This window comes from Paroedura picta, chromosome 8 (assembly GCF_049243985.1).
Source record: "Paroedura picta isolate Pp20150507F chromosome 8, Ppicta_v3.0, whole genome shotgun sequence".
Lineage (NCBI taxonomy): Eukaryota > Metazoa > Chordata > Lepidosauria > Squamata > Gekkonidae > Paroedura > Paroedura picta.
In genome coordinates, this window is record NC_135376.1 from 9,623,949 (window position 1) to 9,641,148 (window position 17,200).

Below are 17,200 nucleotides of genomic sequence, written 5' to 3' on the forward strand. Positions count from 1 at the left end.
GGAGGCTCCCTCCCCCCCCCCTCTCCGCCCCTGTCCTCCCCTTCCCTTCCCTTCCCTCCCCTCCCTCCAGCCGCGCCCAAGGAGCCCCCTTGCGAGCCCGCCTCTGGGGCGGGAGAGGCACTCTGCACGTGGGCAGGAGCAGCCTCTCCACCGCCGGCCTTTGGAAGCAGGGAAGAGCTCGGATGGGGGAGGGCAGCGGGTGAGATTCTGGAAGGGGGTCGGAGGACTAACTAGGAGAAGGAAACCGGGGCGTGGGGAAGCGGCATTAAAAGCCACCCAGTTTAGGACCTCGCTCTGAGGTGGGTCCTTGTTGGAAAAGGGAATCATTGGGGGGTTGCGTTTTTTAGCCCGGCCTGAGGCTATGGAGCTTGCAGCCCTCCTCTCCTCTGTGTTGGATTCTCAACGACAGCCCTGTGAGGTAGGCGAGGGGGAAAGGGAGTAGCCGTGGGTGATGGGTGGTTTGGGGAGAGAGATGGTGCTTTGGACCCTGGCTTACGATTTTTTTTTTTGAGTGACCAAATTACACACTTTGAACATCTACCTAGTGGAGAAACCATACTGGATTTTTGCCCCTGAGAGATTCTGGCCTGCGCTTCACCAGATCCTTTCTCAGCCTGGCACAGTGGTTTCCAAACACTCAGGACCGTCACTCTCACTTTAAAAATTTCACAGATCTTCCAGTCCTGCTATCTCTCCCCCCCCACACACCGCCCATAAATGATGGCAAATTTAAGAAATTTCATCTGTGACTAGGTAAATTATTTTCCTCACCACATAGGCAATATGAGAGACTGCCACATTAAACAATCCCTGCCATTTCAAAAGTGAGCCAGCGTTAGCACTGTGACTGGAATCGAGGAGGTCTCTCTGGATCTAGTCTCACCTCTGCCACAAACATGGAATTTAAGCATGCTTAAGTACTGAAATACTTCAAGTATTTAAAAGGGTGCCACATAGAGGATGGAGCAGAGTTGCTCTCTCTTGCCCCGGAGGGAAGGACCAGAACAAAGGGATGAAATTAATTCAACAGAAATTCCGTCTAAACATCCGGAAGAAGTTCCTGACAGTTAGAGTGGTTCCTCAGTGGAACAGGCTTCCTTGGGAGGTGGTGGGTTCTCCATCTTTGGAGATTTGTAAACAGAGGGTAGATAGCCATCTGACGGAGAGGCTGATTCTGTGAAGGTTCAAGGGGGTGGCAGGTGACAGTGGATGAGCGATTGGGATGTGAGTGTCCTGCATAGTGCAGGGGGTTGGACTAGATGACCTATGAGGTCCCTTCCAACTCTATGATTCTATGCTGCAGTCTCAAAACATCATCCCTCAGGTGGAGTCATGGGGATGGATTTCCTGATGAACTGTTGCCTAGAGGGCCCCAAAAGCTAGCCATTGAAGAAGGGATGGTGGTACCCCACAGAAGTGGTAGAGTGAGAGAAGAGCGGGGGAGGGGTTGTACCTCGCTTTTTTCTACCTTAAGGAGTCTCCAAGTGACTTCCCTTCCTCTCCCCACAACAGATGTCCTGTGAAGTAGGTGGGGCTGAGGGAGCTCTGGGAGAACTGAGACTGGCCCAAGGTAACCCAGCTGGCTGCACGTGGAGGAGTAGGGAATTGAACCCAGCTCTCCATATTAGAGGCCGTCGCTCTTAACCACTGTGACAGCCTGTTTCCTGGCCTGCAGGTTGTTATTTTTTAAAAGATTTTTTTTATCCCGCCATTCCCAAAGTGAAAATACGCAGGAATGAAATAGAAGTTTGTTTTTTAAATCTAAATTTCAGTTTTAAAATACAACCAATCCAATTACAAAAACCTACAGCCCCCTCTTTTTAGGTAAGTATTACAATGGATTACTGAACTAAGGGGCCATATGAGGACATTGTTTGTGAATGGACTTGTGTATTTATTTTGATTCATATTATTTTATTCATTTGCTTTATATACAGCACCTGGGCAGGGCTGGCAAGCATCTTCTCTGGCCTCAACCATAGGCCCGGTTGGACAGCCAGCCCTGTGGAACTGCTTGAAGTCCTGCAGGGCCCTGATCTCATTTGGAAAAGCGTTCCACCAGTCTGGGGCCAGGACCAAAAAAGGCCCTGGCCCTGTTTGAGGCCCATTTCCCTCTTTCTGACCAGGGACCCTGAGCAAATTCCAGTCACTGGATCTCAGCACTCTTTTGGAGAGTGCAATGGAAGGTAGCATTCACTTTTGTTGCTTCCCTGTGGGGGGAAAATTATAGTTTCATTTGCTAGCTGCAAAGGGAGCTTTTCATGCAAGGTGACATTCAGAAATAGGCTATGCACACCGCCCCTAATGGCACGGTCCAAAATTACTATCCAGCAACTCTGCAAAAATGCCAGTTCAGAAAACTTAGGCATGCAATAGTTTGTAAACATAGTGGGGGCAGTCCTGTCCCCTTTTCCTTCACTCCAAAGTCAAATTCATGTTGTGGGCAGGGGTATATGTGCACATGTGTTCTGCTTGGCTCACCGTCAAATGTTTCCTGCCGGGACTTTTTGCGGCATTTCAAATGACACCTTCTAAGGCCCAGAACATTTCCTCTCTTGCTCCACTGTTTCCCTACACCCATTTCTGGAACTGTTAAAAGGGGCATTTGGTAAAGGGCCATGCAGTGCCCCACTTCCCGTAGGGAGCACTGAACTTAACTGATCCTGAGCACATTTTTTTAAAGATTTTTTTTTTATCCCGCCATTCCCAAAGTGAAAATACGCAGGAATGAAATAGAAGTTTGGTTTTAAAAGCTAAAATTCAGTTTTAAAATACAACCAATCCAACTACAAAAACCTACAGCCCCCTCTTTTTAGGTAAGTATTACGATGGATTACTGAATTAAGGGGCCATATGTTGACATATGTTAAGCGCTCCCCCCCTTCCTCCCAGAACTCCACCAGAGCGCTCTGGACCTGTTGTGGTATTGCAATGTTGAATCGTTATACTATTTATTATATTGTTATACTGTTATACGGTTATATTGTTATACTGTTATTAATTACTGTATGTTTTTAACGAAGACTGTTTCATGTATTGTTGATTAGTTTAATGTAAACCGCCCTGAGCCTTTGGAGAGGGTGGTATATAAATCTAAAAATAAATAAAATAAATAAATGTACTTTCTTGTGAACCTGAGAAAAGCCTGGCAGGATCCAACCAAGATTCAGCTAGGATGTAAAAACGTAAGAAGAGCCTTGCTGGAATTGACTTGTCCATCTGGTCCATCATTCTGTTCACACAGTGGCCAACCAACTACCTCTAGGTAGCCCATAAACAGGAAGCTGGCCAGAGCATCATCTTCCCCATGCTCCCAAGCAACTAATTTAAAGAGGCATTGTACCTCTGGCACTGGAGGGAATAGGCAACCTTTGATATTAGTAGCCACGGGTAGCCCAGTCCTCCATGAATTTGCCCAGTGTTCTTTTAAAGCTCTCCATGTTGATATCCTGTGGCAATGAGTTCCAGTCATTATCTATATGCTGTGTGAAGAAATGCTTCCATTTGTGTGTCCTGAATCTTCCATCTTCAAGCTTCAGCGGATGACCCCAGGTCTTAAGGGACAGCATGCTTTGCATGAATCTCAGAAGTCAGCTAGTGCTAAAGTGAATCTCTGCAAACTGGGCAGAGATCCACAATTTCCTTTCTATTTGGGCTAAAAGTTTCAAGAGAAAGACAAGGGAAGGAGGGTGGGGGAGCTCAGCGGCTGGTCCAATGAGCCCGGGACACTATTTGCAAGCCCAGCGGAACTCATGTCAAACCACAGGAGCCAAATCTCAAACCAGAGAATCAAAACCAGCCTGGCCCTTTGTCAGGACCTATTTTTAAAATGCACATTCCTGGCGATCAATAGGGAACAAGGATGACTGTTGAGATGGTTGTCAAAGTGAATAATTTCCTCCTTTTTCCCCCCAACACAAAAATCATATTTCAAAAATAATATATTATGGTTCACAAGAATGGATCACTAAATCATCCAAACTGTACGAAACTGAAAGAATTGTTTTGTTTTGTTTTGTTTTTATTTGAGTTATTAAGTCAGAAATATATATATTACATAATTCAGCTGCACTTCCAGGTGCATCTCCTGAGGCAGAAGGCTGGAGAGCTCAGTTGTCAGGTGTGGATTTAGGACCGTAATCGATGAGGTTCGTGTTGATGGTATCGTATTGAAACCACGGTCCATCCCCCCTTCTTTTCATGAGGAAATACACTTCCTTCTCCTTCTTCCTGTTAAGTGAAAGCAGTTGAGTGAGGTGTTATTAATTGGCCCACCACTTTGATGAGCCAGAAGCATTCAGAATTTGTAGAAAGGCTTGTGGATGCCAAATGGCTGCCATCTCCCACTGCGGCTGGAGTGAGAGAGGAGCAGGATGGACTCCTTGCTTTGGGGAAGAGATGCAGTTTGGTTTTAGCCTGCAAAGAGAGGATGTACTCCCATATAGTCCCAGGGAGAGGGTGCCAAGCCTAGAGGTGTAAGAACGTCTGAGGCTGTAGCTAAGCCAAGGTGACATTGGTGTGATGGGACAGCCTGGAATGAGTTCACCCCTCCGCTAGTCAGAGCCAAACTAGATGTGATGGTGTTCTCATGGCTGTCACGGGGAAGCGACCAACATTTTAAAGTCATTAAAAAATGCCAGAAGCGCCCGCCCTCAAGGGATTTCTAAAATGCAGGCAGGGTCCCTGTGACAGCCATGAGAACAACATCACACAAAAAGCTGGGCCCTCAGTCACCTGGGAGAGTGTGCCCTGAAACTCCTTCTGTGTTTTTTCTTGCCCATTTAAATCTTGTCCCAATGTCTCAAGAATTAAGCGAGCGCCAAGAAACCCAAAGGAGGGTATCATGCTGCGGACTGCAGTAGGGACACAAGCCCTGGCGAAATATCAGCAGACGCTTCCTCAGCCCAAGAACAGCTCAGGCACCAGCTGCCCATCGACAGCATGGAGTCTCTTCCCTCAAAAGGGGACATTAAACAGGCACAGGTGAAAGAGATCTGGGACTTATCTCAGGGCAAGGTCCTAAATTGGGTGGGTTTTTTTCCAACGCTCTTCCAACCTGACAAGTACAGACAGAGAACAACAAAAAGAACTACATTCTGTGAGTCACATGAGAATACGGCTTCAAAAAGGGTGGAACTTTGAAGAACAAATATTTTAATTGGGAGGCTCTGAGAGGGAGAGAGAGAGACCTGGACACGTTTTATAAGGGTGGGAGCCTCTTCATTTATATTTTCCACCATTTTATACATCACATGAGTTATTACATCACATGAGTGTGTTTAAATATTAGACCAGGGGTAGTCAACCTGTGGTCCTCCAGATGCCCATGGACTACAATTCCCATGAGCCCCTGCCAGCATTTGCTGGCAGAGGCTCATGGGAATTGTAGTCCATGGACATCTGGAGAGCCACAGGTTGACTACCCCTGAATTAGACCACTGAAGAAGAATCCAAGAGGATTGAAATGCATTTTGTTTTGGGTTTTTTGTCATTTATCCATGGGTCAGTATGAGATTTGTGCTATAGGGTGTGACTAATGATGTTTTAATATTTTATATGTGCACGTGAATCATCAGAATAAATATTTGCACTTTAATATCTAATATATTCTTCTGCTGCTCAAACTTTCCTAGCTTAAGTACAGACGGAGGCCAGAGGTCTCATCCCAAGGCATTTTACAGCTGTGCATCTCCAAAAGGGGAAAAAAGAGAGCTGGGCTGGGGAAGGATGGTTATGAATTTTGCTCTGGACTTTCAGTCCAGCAAAGACCTCCATTATTTGGACCCTCAAGGCCAGGCTGGGACGGGAAAACGTCTCCATAGATAGTGACCCACCAATTCTTCAGACCCCAATTTATGCCCTCTCCCGTTCTTTCCTTGTAAGAGAGATGCTTCTCTCAGGCCTCTTGCCTGCAGGGAAAACACTGCTGCTAGAAGAACGAAGCCTCCAGCCCAATAGACAAGTTCCACCTTTGCCGTTACGAGAGGGAGGGGGGATTAGCAATACAGCTCGCAATCTTTATACCTTAAGTCGATTTTCTCCCCTTCAACCTGAAGCCAAGCCAAGACCTTTTCATATTCTTTTTCAGGTGGGTCGAAAAGGTACTGTGCCATCCACCTAGTTATGGGATGCTGGAGGAGAGAGAGAGACAGAGGGAGGGAGGGAAATTACTAAGGAACAGCAAAAAACTCTCTGGCACGGAGCTGGTAGAATCAAAGCCTGTGAAGCCAACGTGTGATGGCACAGAAAATGAGAGCCAGCTTAGGGTAGCGGTCAGAGACTCAGTCTGGGATCTACGAGTCCCAGGTTTAAGGCCCTGATCCACGCAGGATCCCTGCTGGGGAGAAAATACGAGCACATTAGGATGTTTTATTGGGTTTGATGTTTTTATGAATTGCGGTTTTTCTGTTTTATTATATACTAGGCTTCAAAGCCCATCTGTAAGGATGGGCTTTGAAGGGGCCGGGGCACCCCCCCCCACCCCCACCCCTCCCCACAGACCCTCCTGCCTCCTGCTCGCGGGAAGCCTTGCTCGGCAGGTGCCGTCCCCGGCGATAGGCTGGCTTCCCGCAGGCCTGGGAGCAGGGTCCGAGGCCCGTGGGGAGGCAGGAGAGTCTGCAGGGATATCCTGCTTGAGGATAGCTGAGAAATTCTTACGCAGGTAGAATGGTACGACGAGGAAGACTCTACAGAGGAAAGCAACGGCCAGCCCCCTCTGCTCCTCACTTCCCTTGAAAGCCCCTTGCTGGGGTCACCATAGGTTGCCTGCGCCTTGACAGCCCTTGACACTCAACACGTTTTGTCACTCCAGTCCCTGACCAAGCACCCTTCCTTTGGCTCCTCTCCCCAGCTGTCTACACTCCCAAGCGCTCCCTTCCCAAGCTCGCTCTGCAGCCCCTACCATTCTTTCCTCAGTCCCATACTCACTTTATAATACTCCCAATGGTCTGGAACATAACCTTCCGGAATCTCGGCCAGCTCAGCTTCACCTGATTGGAGGAAATTATCGATTGCTGTCGTCATTCATTTGCATCTCAAGGCAGCTCATGTTGATCAAAACCGCCCACAGACATCCAAGCCATTCCCAACCCCTGTAAACGAAGATCTTTTTTCTTAAAACGGACAAAACCGAACTTCACTTCCCAAACTCGGCCCAGTAACGCCGAGCTCCTTATGATCAAGGACCAGCAAACTCGATTGCACGTCAATTCAAATTCACAAAAAGATACAACTACTTGCTTAATTGCAATGGTGAGCAGTTATTAACACTTCAAAACATAATGTTGGTAGGCCAAGCCAAAAAAAAAAAAAAACTCACCAATGAAGACATTGACAAGGGATGCAAAGACGAGTATGGGTATTCCAGTTAACATAATATAAAATCTCTGTTTAGAAAAGGGAGGAAAGTAAAATAGTTACATTTCAATGCATGTTATGTCTTCAGTTTTCCTGTAACCTCCAGTAATTTGTAGACCATTTTCTTATGCAATCAAGGAAATCTGATTTGGGGAGGGAGCATCACAATAGGCATTATCCCTTATTCCAGCGTCAAATAATTGTTTCAGGAGTAGACCCATGTTGGTCTACAGGAGAAGAGATAGATTTGAATCCATTAGCATCTTGGAGGCCAATATGATTTCTGGGGCACAAGCTTTTGAGAGCCAAAACTCCCTCATTCACAGTGAGTTTTAATTCACAAAAGTGTGAATTCCCAAATTTAATTCCCAAAAAACTTGTTGGCCTCTAAGGGCTACTGGACTCAAATCCAGCTCTTCAACTACTTGGAATATGCTGATATAGTCTAAATTGTGAGAAATTACAAAGGTGGAAACAGGGCCACATTGGGGATCCCTGATTTAGGTCCAGCCTGTTGACAGGTATTTGAGATGGCTCACAAAAATATCCTGCAATAAAACAAAGCATTGGAAATTTAGGGGGGCACTAAAAAAATCCTCCTATGAAATATTTCCTCTTAGAATGTGTGGAATGCTTTTCAAGACAAAGAGGCATAAACAGCTCTTCATACTGGAAGCCAGCATGGTATACTTGTTAAGAGTGGCAGCTTCTAATCTGGTGAGCCCGGTTTGATTCTCCGCTCTTGTCAGGGTTCTCTCAGCCTCTCCTACCTCACAGGGTGTCTGTTGTGGGCTCTCATTTATCTGAGAAAGTGGGCCATGACCCTTCATTCTGCTATGACAGGCTAATAAGGCCCTTTGAGCTATGTGGTCTCTAACACCTGAAGCTGCCTTAACTCTGGATCTGACCATTGGTCTATTGACAGGAGTACTGCCTACTCAGACTGGCAGCAGCTCTCCAGGTTCTTAAACAGAGGTCTTTTACATGAGCTACTGCCAGGTCCTTTTTAATTGAAGACACTGGGGATTGAACCTGGGATGCCGAGCAGATTCTCTACCACTGAGCCACAGTCCCTCCCTAATGACGTGGGTTACCAAAGCAGAGATTCTCCAACCAGCAGCAGCAGCAGCAACCCAAGAGGACGCAATGGATGTATTTTGGCAGGAGGATTGTGTGACAAAATACCTCCAACCACCTCCGATCCTATCTGTACCAGCTACCTTTATGATACAGTCAAATCTTAGGTTAACAGGATTCATAATATATAGTATAGTATAATAGATATAATATATGATAGTCAAAATGCCTTGCAGGACATGATTTCAAAAAAAGGTTAAGCTCACCAACAAGCGTAGGAATCGCTTATCATAAAACTCCGTTGACTTGATAAAAAACAGTCTCTTCCCATGACTGCTGTGGCGCACTGGAGCTGCCAAATCAATTTGGTGCATTAATACAAATGAGCACTTGCAGCTGATCTTCATCCTACAGAGACCAGCTCCCCTGGAGAAAATGGCCACTCTGGAAGGTGGAGCCTATGGCGCTATACCGTATCAAAGTCCCTCCGCTCCCCAAATCCTCCATTTTCCCTTCCTGACAACCCTGCAGCACAGCTTAGGCTGTGAGGGAATAACTGGCTTATGATCATACAGAGAAGATTATGGTTGAGTTGGGAGTGGAACGCTAGACATGGTTGGACTAACAAGGAGTTCTCAATAATGTTGAACCTGTAAGAATGTTATATTGGAAACAAGTATCTGGATCCAGTCACAAATCACTAGGGCTGGATCCAATTGAAAAAAACAACATGAGCAGGTTGCAAGCCATGAGGATGGCAGCCATTTCCAAATGGTTGCTTCCTGCAGCCACGGAAGTGATGTCTCCTGGGTTCTTCTGAAGAACTCACCTGCTGCTCTAGTGAAATGAAGAAAAGTCAGGACTGGCTCTTAGCTTTGGGGGATGGAAAAGTGGGTGCCATAGAATGCATCAGAAGGCATCGTGGAGCCCTTGGGCACCCCACTGGGATTGCCTGCTCTAACCACTGCACCACCCTAGCTTTTGATAGCAACCCATGAACACCTTTCTCCACCTGCATTGCTTTGATGAAGCTCTGGAGCAGTTCTGCCATCAAAGCCCTTGACCAGAGATGCTCCACTAGCTTCCCCACTCCAGGCTTCAGTCCCTGCCCCAAGCACAGCCAGCGCCTTTGCTTCCCCCCCCCCCCGCCGTGGCACCATTGCCATCCTTTCAATGGAGCTGCATGGCAGGCAGGCAGGCCTCCCCCAGGGGGAGACATAGAAAGGGAGGCTACACCTGCTGAATTTCTGCCTGTGGCGCGATTCTGACCGACCCAGGGACCCTGCCAGACAACCAAACCTCCCCGCTGCCTCTCAAGGTCACCCTGCAGAGGGGCCCAACTCTGCCTTTCCCCCGCATACCAATGACTCCGCAGCGACTGGCGGCCCTGCCCAGCAAGGAGACGCGACCCCAGACCGCTGAGCAAGCCAAGGGCCGCCGGGACCCCAAAGCGGCCGCGGCTCGAAACAAGAGGCTCATGGCTGCCATAGCTGAATCTGGCAAGCCCGAAGGGGGGTAAGCGAGATTCATTTGGCCGCCACGGCGGCTGAAGCCGCAGAGGCGCCATTTTGGAAATGGGCACTTGCGGCCGCCATGATTGAGTTTGGCACAGCAGGAGAAGAACGAAGGGGAAGAAGCCGCCGCGGGCGCCATCTTAGAAGCAGGCGGGCGGCGAGAGAGAGGGGGGAGAATTATGGGCAGCGCGAGGGGCATTGTGGGAGGTGCAATAGAAGGTTGTCATGGCGAGCCCTCGCTGGCGCCGCTGAGCATTGTGGGATACAGGTGGGATCATGGCGGCGGCTGCGCTCGCCCGGCGCTTTTTGGGCGTTTGGCGCTTCGCCGGAGCCACCTCCTCCAGGTGGGCACGGGAGGCGTCGAAGGAGCGGCGGAGACTGGCGCTGTTCGCGGCAGGGGATGCATTTGGCCCTGGGGAGCCTCAAATGGGGTTGCCAGCTCTGGGTTGGGGAATCCCTGGAGACTTGGGGGGTGGATCCGGGGTTGGCGGGATTTGGGGTGGGGATGACCTCAGTGGGGTCTAATGCAAAGGAGTCTATCCTCTCCAGTAGAATTGATCTGATTTCCTGGAAATGAGCTATCATTCCAGGAGATCCCCAGGTCCCACCTGGAGGTTGGCATCCCTAGCAACTGCGTGGCAGGACTGTCTTGCTTGGCTAGATGCCACCTGGGACAATTGCTTTGCTTTTTCAAATGCTTCTCTTTTCTCGTACCCTAGGTTAACCCGCCATGTTCTGCAGAAAAAAATGGCTAAAGCCACGCCGTGCTCTCCTTGTGCATCCTTGCATGTTTCGTTCCCGCGGAAAGGCCTGGAGGAATTCTTTGATGATCCCAAAAACTGGGGAGAGATAGAAGTGGCGTCTGGTAAGAAAGGCAGGATCTGTCTTTTGAGTCCTCTGCTGGACATCATGGCTGGGTGGTAAAGCATCAGCTTGGCACAATGAAGATCTCAGGTTCAAAGCCCGGTATCTCCATTTAAAAGGATCGGTATTTGTTGATTTGCAAAAACTCTTCCTATGACCCTGGACAGGCAATGGCAGTACACCAGGGGTGGCCAAACTGTGGCTCTCCAGATGTCCATGAATTACAATTATCATGAGCCCCTGCTGGCACCATGGTGACGGGCTCTTGCAAATTGTATTCTGTGAACGTCTGGAGAGCCATAATTTGCCCCCCGCCCCTGCAGTAGAGCTAAGTAAGACTGACCTTATTTGCTTTATTCTCCACCTTTTACCGAGGATTTGATTCCCCACTCCTCCTCCACATGAAGCCTACTGAGTAACCATGAGACCCAGATTCAAATCCTCACTCTACCATGTAAATTGCCTGTGTGCTCTTGAGCCACTCACACAACCTAAGGCTAACCTGCCTGGCAGGTTTGTTGTCATTTGGGGAAGAGTTGTAAATCAGTAGAAGAGGCCCTATACCTTACTGTAATGGTCTTGAGATCCTGGAAGTAAAGATAAAATAAATCATGTTTAAGCCGGTTATATTTAGGCTTCTGTCTGTCCCTTGTACTTGTAGAATTGCTATTTTGGCACACCATTTAGTGTTTTTCTAAAGCAAATGTAGATCTCATGGATGCAAAGAAGAGTTTGGAACTGTTGGGAGGTGGAGATGGCAAGGTATAGCCCAATCTCATCAGATCGCAGAAGCTAAGCAAAGGACGATCCTGGCTGCTACTGGGATGTGAGACCTCCAAGAATTTGGGTGGAAGTTCCTCCAGGCCACATTAAGGTCATGACAAGGAGGCAGGAAATGGTTACCTGGCTTGGATTAGATGGCCACAGAACCATCATTTCCACAGGACAAGACACAGAAGGGTTACTATTGCCATAGATCGGGTTGGCCAACTGTGGCTCTCCAGATGTCCATGGGCTACAATAACCATGAGTAATTGCCAGCATGGTAATTGTTCTCCATGGACATTGGGAGAGCCACAGTTGGCCACCCCTGCCCTATATCTGGGGTAGAGTATGAATGGCCATCCCCACCCCTGCAAATACCTCCCAAATCTTTGTTCACTTTCTGGTGGTGTAATTTGTGCTTTCTGCAGGAGATTCTTGGACCGTAGAACAGCTCCGAGGCAAGAGCAGTGAAGATCTGCATAAACTTTGGTGAGCAATTATTTTTAAGTCCTCTTTAAGAAGACTCCACTTGGTTTGCAAGAGACTGGCACTGGCTCTTCATAACAATTCTCAGAATCTGTATCATATTTTGCTTGTGGCAATGCTGCCTCTGAAGACAGATTGACTGAACAGTTGTGCTCTCTGAAGAGACCTCAATTTGCAAACTGAGTGGCAAGTTCTGCCGTCTAACTTCTGTGAGGGAGTGGAAGGCCCAGGCTGGAGGGAGCCAAAACATTATACAGGGATGGTCGAGGCCTTAGAAACTCTGGAACACCGGGAAATGAAGGGATGAGAAGCCCAAAGGAAAGGAAATATGAGAAGGGTGCGCAGTAGGTAATGTGTGGAGAAAACAGAGACAGATGGGGGAGAGAGAGGCTAGACGTGATGTGGAACTGAGGCAATGTGGGGGGGAGGGACAAAGAAACAGCACAGAACGAGGCAGAGCTGAATGAAGACCTGCTAAGAAGCTGTTCGGTAGATAAATGGGAAAATGTGTTCTAAAAACAAGGGCATGGAGGAAGCTTGGGGGTGAGCACCAGGGAGAAAGCTGGACAGGTGCAAAAATGTGGACAGTGCCCTGAGATGGGAGGAGCTATTGGGGTGGACAGTTAGGGGAGGGAGCCACAGAGGTTTTGGGCTGCTGTATCCGGAGTGTTGGCCCAACCAGAATTCTCCTATTTGTGGTTCCTGTCGCCCTATGGCCTGGATGGGGTATTGAGGGCCAAAAAGGGAGGGTTAATTTCACTTATTGATTGGAAGTGGCTGCCACCTTCTGGCCAGAACAATGATCTCGAAAGCAGGCAGAGGTGGCAGCCTAACGAGCTTCCGGCAGTCGATTTACAGAAGACATTTCTTTGCAAAGAATGAACCACACAACACGGCTGATGCTCTCCAGGAGCAAATTGTCACCGTACTCACCGGACACTGTTAATTGACACGGCCTCTTTAAACTAGGTACGTTCTCCTGAAAGAGCGGAACATGCTCTTGACCTTGGAACAAGAAGCAAAACGGCAGAGGCTCCCGATGCCAAGCCCAGAACGGTTAGAAAAGGTAATTTAGGACCGTGGGAATCACAGGCCGTCATCTGACGGGTATGGCTTTGCAGTCTTGTACATGCTTGACTTTTCAAGGGAGGGGGTGCTGCTTAGCCAAGGTTGCTGGTACAGTGTGACTGCGTTGGGAGGGCGTGGTTTCTAGGGCACTGCAAGAACTTCCTTCCCATTCTTGTTTATGTCCTCAGGGCTCACTTTAGCTGATTTCCCCCTGCAAGGTGGGCCTTCACTTCTGGCTCGCAGGCAGTCCAGTCTACAAAGCGAACCTTGCTGTGAGGCTGCCCACTCTGTATCCGCCCTGTTGACGGCCTTTCAGCAAATGGTGTTCTCACGGGCTTTTTTTTTTTGCAAACGTCGCAGCTTCTGAGCTGAGATTACTCTTCTCAACTCCTCAGGTGGAAACGTCCATGGAGAGGATGGACCAGGTCATTCAGGAGAGGGAGGATGCTTTGCGGCTTTTGCAGACCGGCCAGGAGAAAGAGTGGCCGGGCGAATGGAGATACGACTTCATGGGACGCATCATTTGGTACGTGAGAACGTGCCGGCATTTTAGCCCTGAGCCTGGATTCTAGCCCCGCTCAGGGGCAGAGCCTGTCCCTGGATCCCAGGCTCAAGCCTTGGCTTAGTGCTTTCAGTGTTGGAGAACAAAATAAGCTGACTTCAAGGCTTGAAGAAGATTTAACTAGTCAATGTGGTACAAAAGCCAGAATGAGTCCCAGTGGAAATGTTGTTTTCAGAGAAAATTCTTCCACGGTGTTTCAATTGTCTACAATGCATTATTTCTCTTTGCCATTCCTGAATGAATTGTGATAGGTGTATCACTTAGCCCGTTGGGTCACATGCTTTCTCAAGGCGCGGGGGGAAGCTGTGGTCAAAGCCTGCATTCAGCCCCAAGGCTGCTGTCATCCTCATATTTAGTGTGGCATCCAAGGACTGGAAAAATTTTAGGACTGTCTCCCTCCCCCAGAGGAAAATGAAGTGCTTGCCCCCACATGAACATATTCTTCAACATCCACGGCAGCTGACTTATATCTATTCCCTAGGCAGGGTGGATCAGCTGCTGCCAGAGCAAACAAGGAGTTGAAGTTTAAATTAATGGTTAGTTTTTTAAGAATGCTATGGCCTAACCTTTAAGGAGGTGGAGAGTACAAAAAAGACCTTCCAGGCTTGCCCTATCTTTCAGTCGATCTAAACAGCATGATGCCCAGTCTGCAAACTGGGGCAAGAAGGCTGGTCGTTCACCTCTGATTTCTCCATCATCGGCAGGTACACTTTCAGAGAATGGCCAATACCCTGGCATATAAACGCAAAGCACAACAAGAAGCGGTACTACTTTCTGGAAAATGTCGAGCGTTTCAACAGGTAAAGCTTCACTCCCTCGTCCCAGTCCATTCACCACCTTCATGCAAGTAAAGGTAAAGGTATCCCCTGTGCAAGCACCGGGTCATGTCTGACCCTTGGGGTGACGCCCTCCAGCGTTTTCATGGCAGACTCAATACGGGGTGGTTTGCCAGTGCCTTCCCCAGTCATTACCGTTTACCCCCCAGCAAGCTGGGTACTCATTTTAGCGACCTCGGAAGGATGGAAGGCTGAGTCAACCTTGAGCCGGCTGCTGGGATTGAACTCCCAGCCTCATCGGCAGAGCTTCAGACTGCATGTCTGCTGCCTTACCACTCTGCGCCACAAGAGGCTCTTACCTTCATGCAAAGGGAGAACAAAATGAGCTCTTGTTTCCAATTTATTATTTCCTTCCGGTAACTTCTGATGGTTATTTATTTTGTTTAAACTGTCCAGGCTCCGCCTCGAAAAATATTTGCGGGACAAACACAGGAAGATCAACAGGGAGAGAAAAACATGGAAGAAGCTAGTGGAAAAGTTCCCTCATCTTGCCACAAAGTCAAGCTAAGATGGAGTTGAAAGTGTCCCACGTTTGGTAGACCAGCTGGTGTAAGAGTCACCCTGAGCAGCAGCGTGACACCAGTCCTGATTCCAGGAACTGGTTGCGAAAGGGCAAAGGCTCTGTTTCCAGGAACACCCCCAGAGGTGTTGTTTCTTACCAAAATAAAATTGCTCCGCTCACCCATGAAGTATTGTATTTATATTCCGCTTTTCTCTCTAGTAAGGTCCCCTAAACCGGGGGTCATCAACCCCCGGTCTGCAGCCGCACCTGCCCCCTCCAGTGAGAAGGGAAGAGGTAGGAGCGGCCGCCAGCACACTAGCGACGCAAATGCGCAGTTGCTGCGCGTGCGTGTTTGCGCCCCCAGGTGGTGAAAACATGCATGTGCGGCAACTGCGCACCTGTGCATTAGCGCCACCTGGTGGCAAAAACGTACATGCATGGCAACTGCACGTGCGCGTGTGTGCGCAGCTGCCGCCCGTGTGCGCTGCACCCGGGCCATCGGCTCTCACCCCTGAAGGCAGTCCCTGACCTCAGAAAGGTTGGGGACCGCTGCCTTAACTGCTTACATTCCTTCTCCTAGGCAGTGCCTAGTCTAAAACCTAGGTTGGGTTCCGTGAAAAAGGAGTTGGTTTTTACACCCCACTTTTCACTGCCCGAAGGAGTCTCAAAGCGGCTTACAATCACTGTCTCTTCCTCTCCCCGGAACTGACAGCCTGTGAGGTAGGTGGGGCTGAGAGAGCTCTGACAGGACTGCTCTGTGAGAACAGGTCTAACAGGACAGTGACTAGCCCAAGGTCTCCCAGCTGGTTGCGTGTCGGAGAGCAGGGAATCAAACCCAGCTTGCCAGATTAGAAGCCGCTGCTCTTAAGCACTACACCATGCTGGCTCTGTGGAAGGCAGGAGATGCAGTTATACCTCACATCTATCTTCCCCAGTCCCAAGATCACAAGATAACTGATGCTGGAATCATGTCAAATTTTTGCAGATCAAAAAGGAAAGCAATTTTGCCCCTCTTCAACTATCGGGTCCAGGGCCATGAGTCTCTTGCATTTTCCCACTTCAATGTTTGAGGGGTCTCGGGGGGGGGGGGAGGTCAAGAGTCTTCCAACACATACTCCAAGAGGATCCACGCCTCCAGATTCTTAATATGATGAATGAATGACAAACTAGCATATTCATCTGGGAATGGATTGGGGCTCAGTGGCAGAGCATAAAGAAGGTCCCACGTTCAATCCCTGGCATTGCTAGCTGAAAAGCAGGTTGTAGGTGATATTACAGATCTCTACCTGTCTGAATAGACTACGTTGATGTTGATAGACCAGTGGTTGTTTCAGCTTTCTGGGACTGTCTTTCTACTTGTAACACATGCCCGTCTCATTAGAGGCCGTTCTCCTTCCTAATGGTCATGTGCTCTGCAGGGAGGAGCTCCCCCTTTCCCTCAGTCCTCCTGAGCTGCCATGAACACCATGAATGTACCCAAATTCCATGACTCATGGAATAGTAGGAGGGAGGGAATGTGTGCCTGCACAGAAAACACCTCAATGAACAAGAGTTGCAGGAAATGCAACGCTGTTTTCATGTTCAGTCTTCTGTGCCGTTCCACACTGGAGGACTATTATTATTATTATTATTTAATTTTTAGACCGCCCTTCTCCAAATAGGTCTCAGGGCAGTTTACAACAAAAATAGTTAAAACACAATAAAATCCCCATAAAAACCCCAATTAACATCAACAAAAGTTACATATAACATATAAGCGGCGGTGGTCACAATTCTGATCTTAGTTACCTGACTTCCCCCCAGATTTAGCCTGGTGGGGAGAATAATATTCAAAAGAGGGTGGCACCAATACAATAGATCTAACAATGATCTTGATGTTAGAGATCTCAATATTGGAGGGGATCCTCTGATGGATTTGTGGGAGAGCTGCCCTGACTAGAGCTCCTTACCTTGGAGCTGGCGTGAGTTTCAGTGGAATCACAGGTGCCATGGTACCCACAAAGTGTTTTTAGAAAGTGGGTGGGACTAGGTGGATCTTTTGCCCAGCAGGACTTCTGACTGGCACCTGGAGAGCTGATTGACTGTGCAGATTTTTAAGGAAACATTAGCTTTTGCAAGCTGCCACTGCAACACAAGGATCATCATGGTGTGCTTGAAGGTAAAGCTGCCA

General features: G+C 48.5%; 2 protein-coding genes across 2 annotated transcripts; one reads left to right on the forward strand and one right to left on the reverse strand.

The window, feature by feature from the left end:
• Nucleotides 1-4,000: 4,000 nt before the first annotated feature.
• On the reverse strand, nt 4,001-10,032 carry NDUFB5 (NADH:ubiquinone oxidoreductase subunit B5). Its single transcript, XM_077348325.1, has 6 exons — nt 9,795-10,032; nt 8,700-8,785; nt 7,319-7,385; nt 6,928-6,989; nt 6,025-6,131; nt 4,001-4,230 (listed from the first exon to the last, which is right to left on the reverse strand). The coding sequence occupies exons 1-6, from the start codon at nt 9,961-9,963 to the stop codon at nt 4,110-4,112; spliced, it is 612 nt and encodes a 203-aa protein (XP_077204440.1). The 5' UTR covers nt 9,964-10,032; the 3' UTR covers nt 4,001-4,109.
• A 118-nt stretch (nt 10,033-10,150) lies between these two features.
• Nucleotides 10,151-15,209, forward strand: MRPL47 (mitochondrial ribosomal protein L47). The gene is made up of 7 exons (XM_077348326.1): nt 10,151-10,291; nt 10,667-10,812; nt 12,005-12,065; nt 13,032-13,128; nt 13,526-13,656; nt 14,397-14,492; nt 14,925-15,209. Exons 1-7 carry the CDS (start codon nt 10,224-10,226, stop codon nt 15,034-15,036), a joined length of 711 nt encoding a protein of 236 aa, XP_077204441.1. The 5' UTR covers nt 10,151-10,223; the 3' UTR covers nt 15,037-15,209.
• The last annotated feature ends 1,991 nt before the right edge of the window (nt 15,210-17,200 follow it).